At 36.9% G+C, this 24,347-nt stretch overlaps 1 protein-coding gene across 3 annotated transcripts in view; it reads left to right on the top strand.

Moving 5' to 3' along the window:
* Positions 1 to 24,042, top strand: part of LOC123675950 — a 142,574-nt gene extending 118,532 nt beyond the window's left edge. For all 3 annotated transcript variants that reach the window (XM_045611535.1, XM_045611536.1, XM_045611537.1), the window contains 8 exons: positions 263 to 365; positions 5,978 to 6,148; positions 18,748 to 19,024; positions 19,659 to 20,707; positions 21,234 to 21,362; positions 21,919 to 22,003; positions 22,417 to 22,659; positions 22,991 to 24,042. In XM_045611535.1, the coding sequence (XP_045467491.1) occupies positions 263 to 365; positions 5,978 to 6,148; positions 18,748 to 19,024; positions 19,659 to 20,707; positions 21,234 to 21,362; positions 21,919 to 22,003; positions 22,417 to 22,659; positions 22,991 to 23,148 (2,215 nt within the window). In that variant the 3' untranslated portion in view covers positions 23,149 to 24,042. The remainder of the gene's footprint in view (positions 1 to 262; positions 366 to 5,977; positions 6,149 to 18,747; positions 19,025 to 19,658; positions 20,708 to 21,233; positions 21,363 to 21,918; positions 22,004 to 22,416; positions 22,660 to 22,990) is intronic.
* Positions 24,043 to 24,347: the final 305 nt, after the last annotated feature.

The following is a 24,347-nucleotide window of genomic DNA, read 5'->3' as shown; positions in this document are numbered from 1 at the left end:
ACATTTAATCTCTCAATCTCCGGGCCCAACACATTTTTCCTACAAATTTCACTATCGTCAACTTTCAACGTTTTTGTAACTTTTTAATGTTTTGAGAAGCATCTATTGAACTCCGTGTCCAACACATTTATTTTGTAAATTTGAATCCAACGCTCCTCTAACGTTTTAATGTTTTGACGCTCATCTATTGAAGCTTGGTTTTAAGGGAAAAAAAGTTTCGTAAGTCTCATTTTGAGGTCTCATTTTTCGATTTTTGTTGCAGATTTGGCTCCCTGATATGGCGATCTAGCAAGGAAAGGAAACGGATGAATAAAGCTGCCAGAAATGCCAAATGTAACAGCGGGGACAGTGGCATTCAGATCGAGGTAAGATTAAACAATTCCTCCTTCAGACTATCGCTTAATAAAACACTAAAATACTTGAAGTGCCTTACTATGACTAAGGCGCCTCATTTAAAGCAGAATATTGTCTTAATTGCACACTAATCCTGTAAATTTTTGCTAGACGGCAGCTAGAATAGCTTGGTAAGAATCAACATTTACACGTACTCCTCTAAAAAAATTTTTTTATTTAAATCATTCTCTCCTCATCCCATCACAATCTGTCAGAACATTTTTCTTTGTCTCTTCTCACTTGTGTCGACTGACCCAGTTTTGAATGCGTAATTTAAACATGTGCACATTTGTAGTCGATACAATCCGAATGATCTTTCGTACCATTTTCATAGTTTGTTTACACTTTTATGATTTCGTTTATTTCCTTTCGTTGGGTTTCTGGAAACAGGAATTGTTTGGATGTTGTGCAATGTTTTCATTGGATTCCGATAAAATCTTAAAGTATTCTCGGCATACAGGAAGTCTACATGCAAACGCAATTTGAAGAAACTGAGTGTTTCATAATCAATCTTAAGAATTTGGTGCATTCTTGTCTTTCGATAAATTAAATTGTTAGAATCACACTAACGATCGAAAGCAACAACGTGTTAATGATTCTAAGCAGTGTTTGAAGCTGTTCAAGTACAATAAACCTGAGTTTTCGCGTCGATATGTGAAAATGGATGAAACGTGGCTCCATCATCTCACTCCGGAGTCCAATCGACAGTCAGCTGAGTGGACTGCACACGATTAACCGAATCCAAAGCGAGGAAAAACTGAACAGTCAGCTGGCAAGGTTATGGCATCAGTATTCTGGGATGCGCAAGGTATAATATTCATTGATTACCTCCAAAAGGGATAGACCATCAACAGCGATTATTATATAGCGTTATTGGATAGTTTAAAGGATGAAATCGTTGAAAAACGGCCCCATTTGAAGAAAAAAAGGTGCTGTTTCATCAAGGCAATGTGCCGTGTAACAAATCAATGAAAACAATGGGAAAATTGCATGAATTGGGCTTCGAATTGCTTCTGCATCCAACGTATTCGCCAGATCTGGCCCCCAGCGACTTTTTCCTGTTCTCAGACCTCAAAAGAATGCTCGCTTGAAAAAAATTTAGCGGCAATGAAGAAGTAATCGCCGAAACTGAGGCCGATTTTGAAGCGAAAGACAAATCGTACTACAAAAATGGTATCGAAAAGTTGGAAGATCGCTATAATCGCTGTATCGCCCTCGAAGGCAACTGTGTTGAATAATAAAATCGAATTTTGCAGAAAAAATGTGTTTTTTTTTTTTTTTTTTTTTTTTTTTTTTTTTTTTATACGCATCTCTCGGGAAAAGACTGAGCTTATAACGCCCTTTCAAGCGCCCCGAGATGAATTTAGAATAAATCGGTTTGTGCGTGTCTTAAACTGCTGCAAGTTGTAACCCAGGGGGAATACATCTTGAGGTAGGGTATTCCATAGCCTTGCAGTTCGGTTTACTATGGTAGGCCGGAGACTTTTCAATTGGCCTGTAATAATTATATCAATACACTCTATTAGTGTGACGTCACACACCGCCATTTTAGGTTCTCCTGTCAATTTTCGGAATCCAAATAAATAAATTGTCATTCAAATTAGTACGGTGTCGTTGAATGAATTGCCTTATTTTCATAAATAAGAGTATATCAGGAACGATTTCAGTATTAATTGATAGACAGAAGGAACGAGGTTAATACCAGTAAGTTTGAATCCTGTATCATTCCCCAGATTTTGTAAAAAGCCGTGTTTATTAGTTGCACTTCAAGTTCGAACTTACTGGCATTAATCTCGTTCCTTCTGTCTATCAATTAATAGTAAAATCATTCCTTAAATGATCTTATTTATCAAAATAAGCCAATTTCTTCAACGACAACTTACTAATTTGAATGACAATTTGTTTGTTTGGATTCCGAACACTGACAGGAGAACTACAATGGCGGTGTGTGACGTCATCACTAATAGAGCGTATACCGAAAGAGTTAGCCTCAAAACAGACATCGAAAAGGCATAGTGCTATTGTGCTAAATATCTGCCAGAAATATGCCCAGAAATAAAAACGAAAAAGACCTAGTGTTATAAAGGATTTATACTTCAAATTTCCTATCAGTTGGCCATCGTTTCTAATCAAAATTTGATATACCAGCCTGTCGGTCAACAGCACGGCATCAGGTTATACAAACAAAGATTAGCGGTCAAATCAGAAACTGAGCCGAGCCATTAGACACAGCATCTGATACTGATCCAGATCTGCAGCTGCTGTTAAATTAGACCTTGCAATTTCATTATCAATCTCGACCACATGCATAGATGGCTATCCAAAGCAGTGCCAAGCAATTTGCATAGAACAGCCGAGGCGCTTAGTTTCAAACTGCAGATATTAAATTCGAATTATGCAAAAACTGGCCAATTAATTATTCCTTTAGAAAAAGGGAAGAGTTCCCTGGAGTTTAATTAGGGGTGAAATGGAGCTTGAACCGTTGGATAGAAGAACTGTTTCACCTTGGGGAGAACGTTTTTCGAAGACACCACCTGTTTAAATGACACCTGTAGATGAGCAGGTGGAGGGAATTTTGCCATATATCGTTAACTTCTTCGGATATTCTGTTTCTGCATCAGAGTAATAAACATAGATAGAGGGAGCATATGTCATTCTCAGTAAGCAAATTTTGTCCCCAACATCAACTATCAAATTTGACATGAAGCGCGCGGAAATGAAAACATATCAATGATACGATATTTCACTCAATTCGCGAGTTTCCCCACAAAGAACGCACTTCTTATGTCCCATAGTAAATCAAAGTTTCATATCAACTCAAAATATATTGAGATGAATACCTAAATATATCAGAAATTCATAAAACGACGTGAAACAACAGATGACACTAGGAGAGATCAATGATACGATATTTCACTCAATTCGCGAGTTTCCCCACAAAGAACGCACTTCTTATGTCCCATAGTAAATCAAAGTTTCATATCAACTCAAAATATATTGAGATGAATACCTAAATATATCAGAAATTCATAAAACGACGTGAAACAACAGATGACACTAGGAGAGCAATAGTTGCCAAATCTTGGGTTTAAGAAGGTAGATACAGAAAATATTAAATATTCTGCATACTATAAATTCGACAATTAGGAAAAATATCGGATTCCAAATATTCAAATTTGCTTATTTAATTGAGAATCACTCAAATAAATATATTTCATCCAATATAATATACATTCATAACGATAAAGTAAAATTGTGGATTTGAAAATATATCACAATCCGACAATGTAATCTAACCATGTTGGGGACATGTTAATATTGAAGAGGAGCTTATAGGAACTCGATTTTTTTTGCTTCTTTCAGCATTCAACGCTGCATATCGGTATTAAAATACCGATATTATCTAAAGATAATACTATCTCAAATTTGGCGCTAATATGCGATTTCATTGTTCCCAGTGTTTCGATTTCATTTGCTATAAAGCATTTTTCAACCGGCTCTAGTTCAGATTGGTAAGAAGAGTAGCCGTATAACATAAAGTTTGCGAAGTTGCCACATCTATCGAAAATACGAAGAATCAGGAATTTTGAGAATTTCTTGGAATTTATCTCAACTTTCTTTGTGCTAGATTTACATTGGCGCTTGTTAGCCCTCTGGGTCGCTGCCAGTGCTCCTATCCACTTGAAAGATAGATCGGCGATAGTTTTTTCAGTTAGTTGCATTATACGATATGAAAATGGTATTTTTTGGAACCCGAAATCCCCCAATTCAATTATTTTGTTTTATCTTCAATTGTGTGAGAAGAAAGACAAGTATCCTGGACTAAACTCATGTGCTCCATCACTGCATTAGTTTGTTTTTTTGTTTGGAAATAACACTTTGGGTACACATTTATGTTTTTTCACAATGTAAGAAGTCGGTATTGTTGATCCATTGTCACACAGGTGGTTCAAAAGTAAGTTGTCAGTATTGATGCTCTTCTTTTATTTTTCTCTTTCTTATATCTCTTTTGAAATGAGTAAATATAATGCTTTTTGAATAAAATCGCAAACTTTGATTATCGTGAAGATAATATACTCATTAGAATGTTAAAACTTATTCTACAAAAACTCCAATGTTATTATCAGAAAAATTGATCGTAATAGTTCTATTATAATCCACATTCATATCAGCCACTTCTTTAAATTTCACAAAAAGTCTTCATGCTTCTACATGCCTAAAAATCCAAAAATCACCCATTTGTATCTTCAGGATACAATATTTTCGAAACTAAGCTACATTTTTAAAACTTGATTTTTATTGCAAAATAAGGAAAACACTGAAAATTTCGAACTATCTTATTCTATTCTTGAATATTTTGTCTTGAACGATTCCAACATTTCATCATTGAAAATATTAAACTAAAATTGATAAAACGCAGAAAATATTCAGTGGACGAACTTTTGAACCATCCTGTGATTAATCATCAGTAATTTTTGTCTCATAAGTAGCTAGGCGATACTGCAAATTTTTGAATGCTGTATAAATCCTTATTATAACTCCCTCTAATCAAAGTACAGCGTGAATCATTTCGAAAGATTGGTCAGTGAATCATTTCAAACACAATTTTTCATTCGATCAAATTTTTAGGATATTCACGAGATTTATTGCCATATAATCAGAAATCTCAAAGTTGCATATCAAAAAACACGAAAATATGGAGAAAATATCGAGTGGAAACAATGATTGAATTTCATTTGTTTTATCAATCATTTATCTTATCATGTGATTCACTTCAGAACAGTTTTCTTGTGTTTATTCATTTTCCTCATGATCATTTCTAATGCTCGTTTAAACTATACAGGCTGGCTCACATAAAACGGTCTTTAATCTTCCAGACTAAGAAGACTCATCTTTTTTATATGGATAATCCCTCTAAGCAAAGTGACAAACCCTTGAGAATCTTGAGTGACACATAAGTTTGAAAGTTTTGCAATTCTAACTTAGGAATATGCTGAAAATTGTCGGTTTGGCGTTTGTTTTGGGTGTGAAAAACTCGTTGAAAATTATGGATGAAGAGCATTGAGTTGTTGAGGTTCTGAACGAACCCTAAGTATTGAGATGTCGAAATTTCTCATCATTCGCTTAGAGGCAGTTTTTAAATTCTTATTCAATGTTTTTTATGCACCAATCCCTATCACCGAGATTTTAACGCTGAAATGAACGCCATACAGGAAATATGTTTCAGCATAACGATAAATAGATTTTCAAAACCTTCAAAATGACTCCCGATGTCACTCAAAATTCCTGATGGGTTTTGCAATCACAAGACGTACCCTTCCAGATGAAAATTGACCCTCTATGTTTTCCTAAAAAAAATCATACTCAATTAATAAATTCACCATCCTTAAGGCAGATCCCGTCGTGTGTGGCTTCTTTAAAATTCTCGGTACGCCACTGGATCCGCCCGCATGGACGGGCCAACTGACCCGCTATCTAGAGAAGATTCACGCTGTACCATTCACCTGGTCCTACCACTACTGCTTAGATGTTGACCCCTTTGATATAACGAGATGAAAAATGTTCTCTAAACGCTGATTTTCAGATGGTGCCGGGCTGCGGGGGCATTGGCGGAGACAGTTCCGAGTCTCATGACACCGACGTTCCCGCCGACGACTTTGACAGTCCTCCTGTGGTGAGGAGGAGACCAGCACATGGGAGGATGCATAGGCCCAATTCGGAGCTATTCAATCAGGTGCTCATAGATAAGTTCAAGGTGAGTGGATTTAAAAAAAGTCTGACGATGCCGTATCGGGGATGCGAGATGGCTGCGGAGGTGGTTTTAAGGAATAGTATATTTTGCAAGTTTAAGATCGTTTTAAATCTTGAATCTGCTCCTCAGAGATTATGAGGCTACCTGAATTTTATCCCCATTGCTGATAATTTTGAATAAACGCTGAAAAAAGGCCTTCGATGAATATATCCTGAATCGAGTCAATTTGAATATTTTTAAAATTAATAAGCATCGATTGAGAAATTCAAATGAATTATGGTTGATTCTCAATACTTGAAGGGACCAAGAAAAATCTAAATAATTTGAATTTCCGATAAATAAGGACATTCATAAATTAAATAAATTTTTTAAGTTCTCAGTCTTTGCTTGAAGACAATGAAAAAATTGCTCCTTGCAGCATATTTTATATGTGTTTCTACTCAAGAAAATCACGTTAAATTGTTTCTTAACTTATTATTTTGTCCATATTTTTTTTTGTAAAAAAGTTTGAAATCTTCAAAAAAAACGAAAATTATTTATATGTTTATATACAGGGTGTTTTTAAATTACACGTGAACCTTGGAGGATGTGATAGTATTACACATTAGCTGTCGTTTGAGCTATATTTACTGATAACAAAAAATCTACAGTTTACGAAATATTTGAGTTCTTGTCATTTTTAAAAGATTTCTCACCTTACTTCATTTTTCGTCAATTTTTTATACGTTGACCAAATTCGATTATAATTTATGAATATTTTCGTGGCCAGCAAGAAGTCCGGATCTAACACCGTTAGAATAGACGAAGCAGCGAGAGAATTGAGAGTGATTTCAGGCGGAAAGTAACAACTGAAGATATAAGAAAGAGGGTACGTGTTTGTAATTTCAAACATAACTTATGAATACATTTCCTTTTGAAATTTCGAGTTCAATTGGAATAAAAAATATTTAATTCGTTCATCAAAATCTGCTGAAACAAAACTAGTGCCTGCATTCTGACGAGAACTCTTTTTGGAAAAAAAGAAGGAATTTGCCAATTCTAATAATTTTGTCATACATAAATTATAGAATTTGAAAGTTGCAGGCATATTAGAAATTCACTAGTATTTCTTCATAGACCAACTTTCAAATCATACTAACTCTTCTTCAACATCTAATACAGCATAGTTTTGCTTTTTTCATACATATCATATCCTTTTTCGATGGAAATAATCCAAAATTAAAATCAAACTTGGTCAACGTGAAGAAAACTGACGAAAAATGAAGTGAGGTGAAAATTGTTTTGAAAAACACAAGAACTCAAATATCTTTTCTATTTCCTATTGGAAAACATTTCATGGAATAAGACAGGGTAATGATTTTGAATAATATATATTTTTGGAAACAAATATAAAGATCATTTACTTCAATTGAAAATATATGAATGTTTGTGTTTAATTTAGAAAAACTGAATGTTTTAATTCATTTCCATTTGTTTATTTCAAAAATAATTAGAAATATAAGGAAACCCCCTGTATATCAATAATAAATAATTGACAACTCGCAGCACCTAAAGCATTAACTAAAAAATTCGAAGATTCATTTCAAATGTAAGGAAGGAATTAATGACGCGAAAAAAACAAAATCGATACGGCAATTTTCACTGAATTTCCCAATATAGCCGTATCCCCTTTCAAAGCGACTGATAATTTATAAGATCAATAATTCATGGCAATTATGCCGTTAATCCATCTTCTCATCCAATTTCATCAATTAGCAAACCTTCTCTATTGGATAATGTCGAAATGGAAGCGATTACTGATTATGATCCGCTACTGTTATATTCAAAGGGTTAATGTAACAATTATATATCGCATTTCATGGTTATTACACACCGCTCTGTGGGTTTTCTGATTGGCAAACATTTACTCCGAATTCAGCCTAAATTTGTATAAAGGAATTCCTAATGCGAAAAATTTCGTCGACGTACACGATATCGATATTATGCGAGGTGTTCCACAAACTTTGACATATGACCTGCACCTGAACATTTTTTTGACTCTATGAACGATTTCGTTCAGTAGTTAAAAAATGATGAAGTATGTTCAAACTCCAATCATTGTATCAACCTCCCTCAACAATTAAAATTTTTCAACTATTACCTGTCAAAGTTTATTATAGAACTTTTAGAACCCTCAAAGTAATAATCATAGATTGAGGGAGCATATATCATTTTCAGTAAGCAAATTTTGTCCCCAACATGAACTATCAAATTTGACATGAAGCGCGCAAAACTGAAATATATCAGTGACACGATATTTCACTCAATTCGCGAGTTTCTCCACAAAGAACCCACTTCTTATGTCCCATAGTGAATCAACGTTTCATATCAACTCAAAATATATTGATATAAATACCTAAATATATCAGAAATTCAGAAAACAAACTTTAAAAGCGCCAAACGACGTGAAACAACTGATGACACTAGGAGAGCAATAGTTGCCAAACCTTGGGTTTCAGCAGGTAGATACAGATAATAATAAATATTCTGCATACTATAAATTCGACAATTTGGAAAAATATCGGATTCCAAATATTCAAATTTGCATATTTAATCAGGAATCACTCTAATAAATATATTTCATTCAATATAATATACATTCATAACGATATAGTAAAATTGTGGATTTGAAAATATATCACAATCCGATAACGTAATCTAACCATGTTAAAAAATTGCATATACTCCCTCATCTATGTTTACTACTCTATGTTAGAACCCCTTGTAATATACAGGGTGTTTCCTAAACATGCGGCAAAAATTCAGGGGGTTGTTCCTTGGACTATTTTAAGCATGTTTTGTCCTTGGATGATTTTTGAAAAACCTCTTTGTTTCGAAGATACAGGGCGAACAACATTTTTCATATTTTTAAAATTAATAATAGTTTAAATAAAAATGCGTACATACGGAGATCGCTGGATTGGAAGAGGTGGACCTCATTTATGGCCTGCTCGTTCCCCGGACTTAAACCCCTTAGATTATTTCCTATGGGGCCATCTAAAATCATTAGTTTATACCACTCCAGTAGAAAATGTGGAAGACTTGCGAAATCGGATCATTGCTGGGTGTAACTTAATAAGAAATGATCCTGGTGTTTTTGAAAGGGTTCGGCAGTCAATGAGGAGAAGATTGGATGCTTGTATGCTGGCTAGAGGTGGTCATTTTCAACAGTTTTTGTAGGTTGAGTTGAATTTTCATGTAATTTTTCATAATAAAATGTTATTATCTGAAATTTTGTTTCCCCTTTATCTTCGAAACAAATAGGTTTTTCAAAAATCATCAAAGGACAAAATATTCTTAGAATAGTCCAAGGAACAACCCCCTGAATTTTTGCCGCATGTTTAGGAAACACCCTGTATATACGGAAATCCTAGGATGGGACCGTGTCTTTAGATTTTTATTTCATTGAAAATTCGAGTTTCTGGGTAAACTTATAGTGGTAATTATTAAACTTACGTCAAACTTTCTGAAATAAACCATGAAATATGTGTGGGCCAAAAAATAAATCAAGAATGAATTTTCTACTTGGGAAGTTCTCAAATAAATTTTAAATATATTGTGTTTTGTTAATTGAGATAGGAAGTACAAGTTCACGATAACAATTGCTTCATCTTTGTGGACGAAAGAAGGTTACATTCATTGATAAAATTCGTTGAGGACTTCAAGAGCTTATACGTTTGTTCAAATTCGTGTTCAATATTCAAAATTCACTCAGTATATGCACAAAGTAGAAAGGTAAAAACAGGAAACAGTGAAATTGAAAACAGGTTATAAAATTATAACAGATACATCGAGGTTTTGCCTCCTGTTATTTCAACTTTTATTACTTAATACCATTAAATGAAAATAGCTATCCTAATATAATAATGTAAGAAGTATATTCTGTATCATCATTTTCTGATTTTTTTGCGCGTATTTTTCCGATTTTTCGGTGAAGCACCAAGTGTAAAACTGACTTGTCCAATTCTGTTCAAATATGCGTCACTGCACTGAAAGTCAGCATGATTATAATAAACAAATCAGTCCGCGAATCCTCAATTACCGTTTACATTGCTCTAAACTGCTCAGATGATGACTCAAGATATGCTCCTCACCTCACCCAAAACGTTCAGTGTGAGGAAGGAAGTAGATGGAACCAAGTCGGACATAGGCAGTTGATAAGATAAGAGGCTTAGAGGAGTATCTGCTTGGCATTCGTAAAGTGTGTGCTTTCAGTGCGTTGACATAAGACTATTTTAAGGTCGTTTTGATGTTGACTTCGTCTACGGTGCCAGAGTCGTTTTGTATCTTCGTTAGACTGTGTTTTTGTTTCTATACGAAATGACGCTCGATTTTTGAGTAAATGGGTAAAGTGACGGTCCGCGGTGCAGTTTGAATCGAGACGTGGTTTTGACACTGTTATCGATCGTACGAAAAGGTGATATCGAGTGAAGTTTTGGATTTCCTTTGTTGGTGAGCGTTGTAACGATATTTTAGAATCTTTTTGTTTTCGAAATAATGCGAAATAGTAAAGTAAAAACTGGTAAACCTCTACAACTATTAAAATACACCTACCGCTTTCAACAAAATTCAATAGCTATGTCTTAAATTATATTGCAATGGTCCAATTTAAATTTAAAAAAAATGTAAAGATGCTCTTGCTATATTTTGACTGGAAAGTTTCAATTTGTCATATTCTACTTAATCTGAAAATATTGAAAGAAAGAGTTTTCCAACAAGAGGTTCTATTTTGATATAAGTAGTACCTATATTTTAAGAGAAAACAATGGATGTTTATTTCATTGTGAAGAGGAAGGTATGCCATTAACGATAAAAAATGAGTCAAGTGGCCGCCACGGCTACGGTTGCAGCACCATATCCTTTTCATTAAATTTTCCTTGACCAATTCGCACATTTGTGGCTGTATGTCCTCGATAACTGCACAAATTTCATCTTTAAGGTCTTGAATCGTTTGTAAAGCATCAGTATAGAACTTATATCTTTCTTGTGGCTCCAAAGAAAAAAATAAGTCTAAAGGTGTTGAATCACACGATCTCGGTGGCCAATTGTGATCACCTCTTCGAAAAATAACACGGCCAAGAAAGTTTTTTCCTAAATTGCAATTGTTTAGTTGCTTATCTGAAACGTAGCGCCGTCTTGTTGAAAATAAATGACGTTCACATCAATATCTTATGTGTATAACTTTAGAACGTATGGATTTTGCCCATAAACGAACTTAGAAAAAAAATCACGTAGTCTGAACATTTCTAACAGGCCAATTGAAAAGTCCTCGATCTACTATTTAGTAAAACACGATTTGGCGAAATTCGATTTTATTATTCAACATAATTGCCTTCCAGGGTGATACAGCGATTATAGCGATCTTCCAGCATTTCGATACCATTTTTGTAGTACGATTTGTCTTTCGCTTAAAAATAGCCCTCAGTTTCTCTATATCTTCTTCATTGGAGCTAAATTCCTGTCCAACGAGTATTCTTTTGAGGTCTAAGAAAAGGAAAAAGTCGCTGGGGGCCAGATCTGGCGAATACGGTGGATGCAGAAGCAATTCGAAGCCCAATTCATGCAATTTTACCATTGTTTTCATTGATTTGTGACACGACGCATTGTCTTGATGAAACAGCACTTTTTTTTTCTTCAAATAGGGCCGTTTTTTAACGATTTCGTCCTTTAAACGATCCAATAACGCTATATAATAATCGCTATTGATGGTCTGGTCTTTTTGGAGGTAATCAATGAATATTATACCTTGCGCATCCCAGAATACTGATGCCATAACTTTGCCAGCTGACTGTTGTGTTTTTCCTCGCTTTGGATTCGGTTCATCGTGTGCAGTCCACTCTGCTGACTGTCGATTGGACTCCGGAGTGAAATGATGGAGCCATGCTTCATCCATTGTCACATATCGACGCAAAAATTCAGGTTAATTGCTCTTAAACAGCTTGCAACACTGCTCACAATCATTAACACGTTGTTGCTTTTGATCGATTGTGAGCTCGCGCGGCACCCAATTTGCACACAGCTTTCTCATGTACAAATATTCGTGAATGATATGATGTACACGTTCAGATGATATCTTCACAATGTCTGCTATCTCGATCAACTTCACTTTACGATCATTCAAAATTATTTTGTGAATTTTTTTTATATTTTCGTCGGTCACAGCCTCTTTTGGGCGTCCAATGCGTTTGCCGTCTTCGGTGCTCATTTCACCACGTTTAAACTCAGCATACCAATCAATGATGGTTGATTTTCCTGGTGCAGACCCCGGAAACTGTTCATCAAGCCAAGATTTTGCTTCAACTGTATTTTTCCCTTCAAAAAGCAATATTTTATCAGCACACGAAATTTTTTTTTCCATCTTTTTTCAAATAACAAAAGTAGCTACACTCACAACGCAATATTTCACAAACTAATGGTCGGACTGGTGTCAAATTTTGACACGTATCGTTTGAAGGTTGGTTCTAACTAAAAATCATATGGATTTAATACTAGCACCGCCTACTGTGCACGAGACCGGGGACTTTTCAATAGGCCTAATAGTCTCTAACGGTCAGAATTGACATCGACCTCGAATTCCTCATCTGCCACCAAGCCAATCACAAACTTCAGAACAAACTCATAGCCCACGCATACTACACGACTCCGAACCTCCGATACAACAAACCCAAACACCTCAATCAACCCAGTCCGCTTCTGTGCGCGACGTATACTTCTCCCCGCGTCCCTTACACCCTCAGCAAGGCGCCGTAAGTCGGGAAGAACGTATCGCACCCCCCCCCTCTTCCGGGTAATTCCCGCGATTCTAACTTCCCTGCGAACGGAGCAGGTGCGAGCGATCGATTAAAAACTATCGCTCACCTAGGTGGCTTAGTTCGACGTCGGTTTTTCTATTTTCCGCGTCCGCTGCACCCGGGAAAGTTTGACGTCCGCGAAAACCGCAGATGGAACCTAGCAGTTCGCTGCCATGGGCGTTGAGTAAGTTTTTTTTCTCATCCGCGAGACGTGTATATATCGATTTGTAACGTCTGTAACGGCTATATACAGTGAGGGCTTGTGTATATTTGTTATAGATCGGAAGGAGGGTTCTGCGTCCCTGTGAACAGCTATATACGGCTCCTTACGGATATATACGGCTCGTGTATATTTGTCTTGGATCGGAACGACGTTTCTGCATCCTTGTGAACGTTTGTTACGGCTGTATACAGTGAGAGTTCGTGTATATTTATCTTGGATCGGAAGAAGGTTTCTGCGTCCTTGTGAACGGCTACATACAGCTCCTCATGGACAAATACGGCTCCTCACGGATACATACGGCTCGTGTATATATGTCTTGGATCGGAAGAAGGTTTCTGCGTCCTTGTGAACGTTTGTTACGGCTATATACGGCTCATTACGGATATATACGGCTCGTGTATATTTGTCTTGGATCGGAAGGACGTTTCTGCGTGCTTGTGAACGTTTGTTACGGCTGTATACAGTGAGAGCTCGTGTATATGTATCTTAAATCGAAAAGAGGTTCCTGCGTCCTTGTGAATGTTTGGAACGGCTATATACAGTGAGGGCTCATGTATATTTCTCGTGTATCGGATGGTATTTTCTGCGTCCTTGTTCTGATATGGGTTAACCTGCAATATTTCAAGTTAGAGCTCAAGTGGTTGGAAGAAAATATTGATTTGTTTATACAGGATGATCAGCATGAAGCGGTCCAGCCCTATATTCCCGTGAGAATAAGATTTTCTTGAGAACGCCTAGACAGGTCAATGTTGATTTGGAGAAGGCTTTCTGTGAGATCAAAATTTGCCAGTGTGCGATCATCCCGTTGATCAAGGTGCAATTCCGTGAACAATCTTGAATGCCAATAAAGGGTTTTCCAATGAAAAGTTTCAGCTATCTGGGCAGCTATCACTTTTGACTTTAGACAAGTGAAAACTACGTCATTACTGAAAATTGAATGATTCACGCTCAAAAATTGTTAAAATTCACTACAAAAATGGTGAAACTTTTGAAGTTAGAAAAAAGAACGAGAATCTGGTATCAGATTTTGTCTATCTCTCTGATTCAAAAGCTAAAACATCGAAATTTGCCCACCCTGTACAATTGATCCCTAGGCTATAATATTGTAGAACAGAATCGACGTCAACTAACATCAGATATTATCTACGCTGTTTCATTTTGCAAACCGCCCGATCTCATTATAGTTCTCCATCATAACGAGCTACCAAATATTTATCCCTCCATAATGAGGACTTAGAAACTCATCTGACTGAATTGAATTATACTTAGGGAACGCATTAAATCTATATTACGTTTCAAGGCAACGCGGCACGTCAAATATTTGGAGATAATGTGGTTGAATCAATGGATCCTTTGTTGATTAATTCATAAAATCACTCGGCTACGATACGAGAAATAATCTGGGCAAACACGGTAGATGTGAACAAACGTTCGAGATGAAACAAGCAGCCTCCTATTTGTCCAATTAAGATCCTGCGGCACTTCAGAGTGGACGTAACGCGCTAGAAAACTCGCCGGAGGCTGCTATGATTATGGCGCCCGAGCAGGGACCTAACACTAGAGGGCACCAAGCCCGGCTAGACTTTTAACCATAGAAAAATCCACATTTATTTAATTCATGCTTGTGAAACAATTAGTAGTATGAAAAATATCGAAGCAATCTCAAGAGGGAACACCACCACGTGGCTAATCAGTTCAAAACGAAATTAGAGATATTTTTTCTTACAAATCATCGAATTTTATGGGGTTTTCATATATTGGGTGTACAACTTGGCTTCCGTCGTTTCGCTATAGATGGCTGTAGACGTAGATAGTTGAAATAAAAAGATTGTAGATGTCATACGATTAGCTTAGGTATTTGTTAACGTACCGCCATCGAAATATTAGTCGATTTGTGTCTGCATCATAAAGTTCTCTCGATTAAACATGTCAGCTTACAAGCCAAATTCTCTTCATTCGCGGGAGGTTTCAATTTTCTGTTCTAATATGGAGAAATCTGCGGCTAAAGGCTCATCGAATGCTCTCAAATAATGGTGAGGCCGCTATTAGTTGAAGAACGTACCGAAAGTGGTTTCAAAACTTCAAAAACGGTGATTTTGACGTTGAAGACCAGGTTGGTGGTGGAAGAGAAAAGGATTTCTAAGATGCAGAATTGGAGGCATTACTTGAATCAGACTCGTGTCAAACGCAACAAGAATTGGCAGGATCATTGGGAGTGACGCAACAAGCCATTTCAAAACGCCTGATAGTCACGGTAATGATTAAGAAACAAGGAAATTGGGTGTTGAAGCCGAGATATGTTGAACGGCGTTTGTTTGCTTGTGAACAGCTGCTTGCAACTCAAAGACGGAAGGGATCTCTGCATCGCATTGTGACTGGAGACGAAAGATCGACGAGAATTCGACAAACCTAGCTTTTGGTCAACACTACGCTCTTTAGCAGCTATATTCTCAGTTGTCTTCAGGGACGCACACGGTTTCGATTCTTCACATCACCAATTTATATCAACAGCTAAAAACAGTGATTTGCGAACTGTGACTGCAAATTTTTCGCCATTTATATAGAGAATTTTAGCAATTTCGATGGGTTTTGAAGTATGTATCGTTCTATTTTTGTTACAGCCGTAGTTTCTACTTGTCAAATGCCAAGAGATGACAGCTGCTCAGATAGTGCTATTCAAAATTGAAACCTCTTATTGGAAAACCCTGTATATAAACTCATTTCAGAAACAATTCTAGATGAATATACCGCATTTTACGATAAAATTCCACATATTACATAACTCGAAGATATCTCGGCTTAAGAATTTTAATCATCATGCACCACCGACTGGAAATGTATTTATAAAACAGGGAAATGCTGGTCTTCTTGGACTTCTTCGGCGTCTATAGTCATAAATCTAGGTAACTTCACCGGTTTACGTAACTTTATCAGCAGAGTTTGGCTGAAAACGTAGAATGAAGAGCACGGGAGGATTATTTCCTGCCTGAGGCGAAATACTGTACCTGCAAATACCGCTGCCTGAGGTCATCATGCAAAACACACCGGAGGTTTGGATTTGAAGCGGACTGTGTTGTTTGGTATTCGTAGATTATACAGATTGGCGCCAAGGACAGTTTTTACGACTTCGTAGGATTTTATTCCCTCTCAGGAGGCAAACTTAACCAGTGGAATATTCATGTATCATCGATCGAAAAAATGTTGAATCAAAAAAGAAATGAGAAGAGCACCAGCGTAAAATCAAGAGCTTATGAGCGTTCGTTCATGCGCCCTTGGAGACCACAGAACTTTATAGAATATTTATAGAATTTTTTGGTTCCTCTTTGAAATCACTTTTTTTAAAAAACTCAAGAATCTTCTGAAGCAAATTTATTGTTCGAAAGTCTAGTTTACAATGAATCTAACATTCCTATCTCTAAGCGAACTCTCCTAGGAGCATAAATGCTGACGTTGAGCTATCTCATATTACTTCTTAAGGAATTCTAGCGTTACTATTGCGTAATAATATACAGGCTTTTCCAATACGCTCTATTAGTGTGACGTCACACACCGCCATTTTTGGTTCTCCTGTCAGTGTTCGGAATCCAAACAAATAAATTGTCGTTCAAATTAGTACGGTGTCGTTGAAGGAATTGGCTTATTTTCATAAATAAGAGTATTTTAGGAACGATTTCAGTATTAATCGATAGACAGAAGGAACGAGGTTAATACCAGTAAGTTTGAATCCTGTATCATTCCCCAGATTTTGTAAAAAGCCGTGTTTATTAGTTGAACTTCAAGTTCGAACTTACTGGCATTAATCTCGTTCCTTCTGTCTATCAATTAATAGTAAAATCGTTCCTTAAATAATCTTATTTATCAAAATAAGCCAATTCCTTCAACGACAACGTACTTATTTGAATGACAATTTGTTTGTTTGGATTCCGAACACTGACAGGAGTACCAAAAATGGCGGTGTGTGACGTCACACTAATAGAGCGTATAAGAGATTTCATTTTGAGTAACCAGCTATCACCTTTTGACATTTGACAAGTAAAAACTGCGCCATTGATAAAAATAAGCGAAACGTGGTAAAAATGAGCTTAGCACAGAGGAGTAATAACTCCTCTGTGCAAGAGAAGTTACGTTTTCGAGTTGACGACAACTCCTAAGAATGCACCGGCCCTACCTTACCATACCTGTCGACGAGGTGAAGGAATCGAAAGTTGGTCGAACTGATTTGGTATTCTGCACGTCCGTCCGCTTATTCGAATTTTTTTCGAAAAGGAGATGCGAGTAGTCGCACAATGAATTACAATTGAATTCGTGGATTGGAAAAACGATGGGAATTTTACGTGAACTTTTATTATTTCCACTCCTTCACAATCGACCTCACGACAGAATTTTATTGTGAAAGGTGAGGTTAGGTAGGTATGCTCGAATCTCAGGTGGTTGATATCTGTTTACATAATAAATCAGTATTGTTTAGAATTCGGAATATACACGTTTTGATTGAAATAAGTCGAAATTCTTTAGTCTTGTGGCGTTTAAAATTACAGTAGCATTGGACAACGAAAGTCAGTTTTTTATTCCTTATTCTTTTAATGTTTATTTTCTCCTACCCACCTGTTATTTGACTGCCACCTGACAGGACGCTTGACCAACCTATTTGAACTTGACATGTCGTAGGTTAACCTAGCTAAAAACTATCACAGAACCCCCCACAACTGCAATTGGTTGTTGAAACTTTGAGGTTAGGTAGGTATGCTCCACTCTCAGGAGGTTGATGGAAATCATCTCTTTGAATTCGTCAAAATGTCTTAGTCTTGTGCCTTTGTGAATTGCATTAGCTTTGTACTACAGTTTTTTTTCGTGTTCTTTCAATGATTTCTTCTAACCATCTGGGATTTGACAGCCAACTGACAGAACGCTTGACTACCCTATTTGTACTTGACATTTCGTTGGTTTACCTACACAAAAATTATCATAACACCTCTACAAGTGCAAGTGGTTCTTGAATCATCAAAGGTTAACCCGTAGCAACAAGGATGCCAAAACTATCTGCCGATCTATGACAAATATACACATATATCACTGTATAAGTTCACAAATCGATATATAGGGCGGCCTGCATAATACAATCCAGTCGAGTATTTTCAAATTTTCATTTGAAGAGGAACATCCTGTAATCGCCAAAAACCTGGGTTTACGGTCAACCCTTAAGAGGGGTAGCTACCCTCTCAGGGCTCAGCTGCAATAATGGTTTCAAATAATAATTTTTGTTTAAAATGCTATTCATGAATATACATACTGAAAGATTTCTTTTTGACATTCGTTTCAGTGTAAAAAAAAATAACATAAAAAACTAGTTGCAAACGATAGAGGTTAGAACATTAAGTGGTTGAGCTTTTGAACTAATTCCAAAAGACAGAGGTACTTATGGGAGTCCATTAGAAATACTTGATGATTGCATAAACTTAATATCTTAATCAATTGTGCTGGCTCCACTAGTATACCTTTATCACAAGTTTCATCTCTACTCGGTTCTTAATCACATTACCCTCTTCCAGGCTGACCTTAAGCAGAGAGCCCACAAGCACCAACGCGTGAGGAGGTCGAGGTCCGACTTGGGTGGACACAGGATACTGCACTGGGATTCCAAGGGATCGCACATGCGCAACATGTCTCCGCTCAGGAACAGACCGAAGAGCCCGCAGAGGAAGCCGCCGGACGCACCTGAGATGAGACCGCCAGGGGCAAACAGAAGGAGGGGGCACCTGAGGAGGTCCCTGAGTCAGCCCCTGGACATCAACAAGTTGTCGCCTTTGATGAGGACGAAGACTGCAGGTGAGAAAAATGGATAATAACTCTTCAAGATTATTATTTGGACACAAAAGGACACATTTATTGTGTTGGCGGACCTGTGGGTGATATGGGAGTTGGTAATCAGGTTTTACATGATAGAACATCGCAACCAACAAGATCCTAAGCATTAACCGCCCTTGGAAGGTATGGTTGAATAACTGCTAACAGTTGGATTTATTCTGTTGGTGTTCGATCCATTTTTGAATCATTTTATGATATTTTGTCTTCTGTAGGTCTGAGGCTCGTAGGTCAAGAACTCGGCGAGAACGAATTAGTTTTCAAACCATTTTATGATATTTGGAATTTTCTAGGTAGAAAGTTTAAAGTTGAGATCCTTAGCAAGAATTAGCAATGTTTTAATAGTTTCATGATATTTTGTCTTCTCTAGGTCTGAGACTCGTAGGTCAAGTCCTCAGCGAAGATCAGTTAGCAATTTTTGAACCATTTGGCGATATTTTGTCCACTATAAGTCTGCGGCTCGGAGGTCAAGTCCTCAGCATAGCCATTTGTGAATCATTTTATGATATTTTATCTTCGCTTGGTCTGAGAAGTCATATTCCCAGCGAGTATAAGTTACCAATTTCTGAACCACTTCATGATATTCTATCTTCTGCAGGTTTGCGGCTCGGAGGTCAGGTCCTCAGCGAGGACGAGCACGACGGTAGACTAGGCGGATCCGACGACGAAATGATGTCCGACTCCGAATCCTCAGTGGCGTCCCTGAACGACCGCAAGAAGTCGCTGGAGATGAACATGGACGAGGAGATGATAGTCCTGGCCGAGGCGGTCTTCGACCATGTGGCCATCGAGGCGGAAGAGCTCGCCTTCAGGGCGGGCGACGTGATCGAGGTCCTGGAGACGACCAACAAGGACTGGTGGTGGGGCTCGACCAACGGCAAAACAGGCTGGTTTCCCGCCGAGTTCGTCCGTCTGAGGGTGAGCCAGGAGGACACGGTCGAGGACTGCCTGGCGGCCATGGCCTCTGGCCAATCGGTAACCTCGCATCTCCGTCGAAGAACCAGCATATCCCTGCTGTCCAACGACCAAGTGCGGACTAGTGTGGTGCGCGAGTTGGTGCAAACTGAGAGAGACTTCGTCAAAGCCCTTGAAGACGTCGCCGAAGGCTACATCGCGGAGTGCAGGAAGCGAGTGGACATGTTCACCGAGGAACAGATCGGCACGATTTTCATTAACCTCGAAGACATCTTGCGGTTTCAATCGGCCTTTCTCAAGGACCTCGAATCGTGCGTTAACTGGGATGCGCCACATAAGAGTCGTGTCGGTGACTGTTTCCTAAGGTACAAGAGTGGGTTCGAGATATACTCTGACTACTGCAACAGCCATCCGATGGCTACGGTGTTGCTCCAGGAACTGTATCAGTTCAATAATTATTGTAAATTTTTCGAGGCCTGTAGGCTGATGAGAGGACTCATTGAAATTCCCCTAGACGGTTATTTATTGACGCCGGTGCAAAGAATTTGTAAATATCCATTACAGTTGGCCGAGTTACTGAAGTACACGAGGGCCGATCACGAGGATCATGACAATATCAAGGAAGCCTTGGAAGCCATGAGGGGCGTTGCCGTGCTCATCAACGAGAGGAAGAGGAGGATGGAGAGTTTGGAGAAGTTGTGCACGTGGCAACAGAGGGTGGATGATTGGGAGGTGAGTTTTCGCTCTCTTTCTTAGGGTTACTGGTCTTCAAAGGTGGGTTCTACGTTGTCTGAAGCTACAAGTGTAGTTTCGAGCACTAACCTTACCTATCTAAGGCAATATGGTAATGGGGATTCTTGTCATTTGACTGTCAAATCCAAGCAGTGCACTTAGTGAATCATTTTGAATTGCAGTAGGACAATAAAGTACGTTGATTTCAGAAAAGATACTGCAGATCCTAGATCTTTCGAAATTCCACTATATTTTTTATTTTTTTGCGTCAAAGACTTCTATGGTCGTTGGCACAATAAAACTACAAAACGTCTTCAAAAAACCTTTGTTTTCATCCAGCCACCACTTTCAGGATAGAACGCTTTATCTCTTCACTGAATTCTAGTGAGATCAGAACTTTCCTAATTAATAGTTTTTACACACTAAGTTCTTGTCTGGAAAAATTAGTGAATATAGAACATCTAGGAAATAACCAAGAATTGAATCTATCTTAAATTAAACAAGCTTTTCCTCTCTTATATTTTAGGGTGAAGATTTGATAGAGATTAGCTCACAACTGCTCTATCAAGGAGATGTTATCAGGGTTAAATCAGCCATGTGGACCAGCAGTATCACTCTCTTCCTCTTCGACCATCAAATTATTTATTGTAAGAAGGTAAGGATCCTTACTCTGTTGAAAAAAAAATGATAACTTACTATTAAATTAGGAATTGATCAATGATACTCAAAATTTATATTATTCTTACAAATGCATTGTAATGTAAGTGTAATTGATCCATAAAAAAAATTTTTTTTAACGCATTTTCTTTAATCTAATTTCTCTTCAAATACTGTCATCTCCGCTTGAAATGAACAGCACAATGAATCTCTAAGCACTGGCGCAGCCAAGGGTAGATTTGGAACTGCAGCCCCCAAAGATACTTACAATTTCTATTTTTTCCAATGTTCATTACCGTACACTGAAGATTAGTTAGTAATAATTTTTTTCGTTGATTCTTCGTTTAATTTTTTCCTCATCAACCGTTTAGTTCAAACCAAAATCATTTTGGCTGTGCTACTGTCTCTAAATTAATTTATTGTTGACAGATATGCTCAAATTCTAGTATAGAGCATAATTGTACCAACTTCACAACAATTTATCTGTGCTTCCTTGAAAAAATGTATCATGTTATTTGATTTTACTAATTATATGTATGTTTTTTTTTTTTCAGGATATTCTTAAACGAAATACTTATATCTATAAAGGAAGGATAGATTTAGACACGACTGAAGTTATCGATATTCCAGATGGCAAAGGTACTTACTCATTTCACATTTAAAATTTTTTTTTACCTATTTATTACTATCATTTTGGCGAGGAGTCCTCAGCCAATTTTGAATATGCACCCCCTCTCTGAGCATTGTGGTGTTTCATCCCGGGAACACCGATGAAGACATTCAGTGTTCCCTGCCTTATACACCTTCCATCTTCATAGCGGAGCATGGTGACTTTTTGTCAATGGACTAGTTTTCATTTTTTTGTTAAGGATTAATTCTAAAAATTTAAGTAAAATGGAACAAAAATGAGGAAAAATCATTGAAATATCTCCTGAAATGAAAAAGTTATGGAACCTCTGAGAGATGCGCAATATTTTGACAAATATTTATGGAAATAGAAAATAACAACTTTTTCAAACTCCAACATAACTTGATTTAATTTTTTTTTGCAGATATTCACATTGGGGTAACAGTAAGACACGCCATTAAATTGTATAGTGTTATTCGTGATAAATGGTTGTTGTTCTGTTGTCGATCCTCAAGTGATAAAGAAAAGTGGCTCAAGGCTTTCAATGACGAAAGAAGATTAGTTGCTCAGGACAAAAGTGAAGGTCTGGAATTCACTTCCACTGCCAAGCAACTTGCCAGGTTATCTGCCAAATGCAAGAGGAGAAGGCCCCCACACAAACCTAGAGGTAATTTATTTTAATGAAATAATTAGCAAATATCGTTCCCTTTTTTTATCTCTGAAATTGCTTTTCAAAATGTGCAGAATCGACCGGTAACCTTGCCACTTTGTACAACCATAACAAAGCGATTCAAGTAATTGAAAATTATAATATATAATCAATTTTAAATTTCCCTGTTATAAAATTATTGGATGGAATGAGATTATATCTTGCAAAATTATACATCACGACGTGTATATTTCTGTAAAACGGAAGAATTACTTGAAGCACTACAAATTTGTAATGTATTTCAAATCAAAAGTTTCTTGTGTTGTATTGAAATTATTATCTCTTTCAGCAAGCAAAAATTTCAAACATGACTCAGCATACATGGGATCAATGCTACAGTTGAATACTGGGACCCAGAGTTCCCATTCCTTAGGCAGAAAAATGGGTAATTGGTTTACCTTCGGAGGCAATAAAAAAAGTCGTCATCAAACATTTGAGACTTCTTGAGATAAAGATACTTTACTGTAATCAAACATGTTCATATCAAGTCTTAGTCAATAATAAATTAATGTTTACGAAAGGATCATGGAAGTGCCAAAAAGCGACTTGTGTCAATGTGTTAGACTGCAGTAATATTTTGTTATGATGTTGTTGTTGAAATAATTTAATAATTATATTGTACAGTGATTGATAAGATTGTGAAAGAACTGAGTAAGGTACACTAAATCTAGTGGGTAATGCTTCGATGGCGAGTCAAGTTTCGAGTATTTGTTGAATCTCTTTTCATCGCAAGGATGCAACAATATATTTTTGTACCACAAGGCACAAAAATATATTGTTCTCATCGTGATCGGTTTGACTTTCTGTCAAACGACCTCACAATTGTCAAAGTTACTAATGTAGCTCTAATCTAGTCAGTTTTGTTTTTATAAGATTTTAATTTTGTATATTGTGGAATCCACGTTGGATGACCTTAGATGTTATGTTTTTCCAGATGAATGCTTGATCTGTTCTTTTCGAGTAGAAGTACATTAACTACTAGCCTTAGTGACTGTACTAGTATTAGAAAACGGCTATTGCCAAATAGACCCTGCTGTTGTTGATGATTAGGCCTACTGTACATATCGTTGGCCCTTTAATTAACTTGTTGCTCTTCCTTAGGTTGTATCTCATCTATCAACGACTGAACTTTCTACATATTTTACTCCATGTCTATGCACAAAAATCCTGCATTTGAACTGTGAATGCACAGGGTAACATTTTTCTATCTCCTTGTAAAACGGTTCTGACCGCCAATCGATTAAATTTATCTGTTAAGGACCAAAAAATGTGAAATCATTTTTAGAAATGTAATATATACACCTGCTGTTCTTTTTATTTTAATAAACAGATTATAAGTTGTTCATTCATTTTATTCGTTTCACCTACAATTGAAAGTGGAGCTAAAAAATAAGGAAAGCACTAACATGAAGTCAGGAGCTTTTGAGCGCTTTTTCAAATTCGCATTTATGTGATTTTTTTACGGAAGTTGGACGAAACAAGCACGCAAAAAGGTTCCATGAGAATTAACAACAATTTCTTTTGTACTGTTAAATAAGACTTCTTTAATGACACACATTAAATAATTTTATTCCCTAAAAAATATAAATTGTGAAGTTTCTCTTTCGGATAAACATATGTATATATATGTAGTTATTTTAAAATAA

This window comes from Harmonia axyridis, chromosome 3 (assembly GCF_914767665.1).
Source record: "Harmonia axyridis chromosome 3, icHarAxyr1.1, whole genome shotgun sequence".
NCBI lineage: Eukaryota > Metazoa > Arthropoda > Insecta > Coleoptera > Coccinellidae > Harmonia > Harmonia axyridis.
The sequence above is the reverse complement of the archived record's forward strand: the minus strand, read 5'-3'. Positions and strand labels throughout refer to the sequence as shown.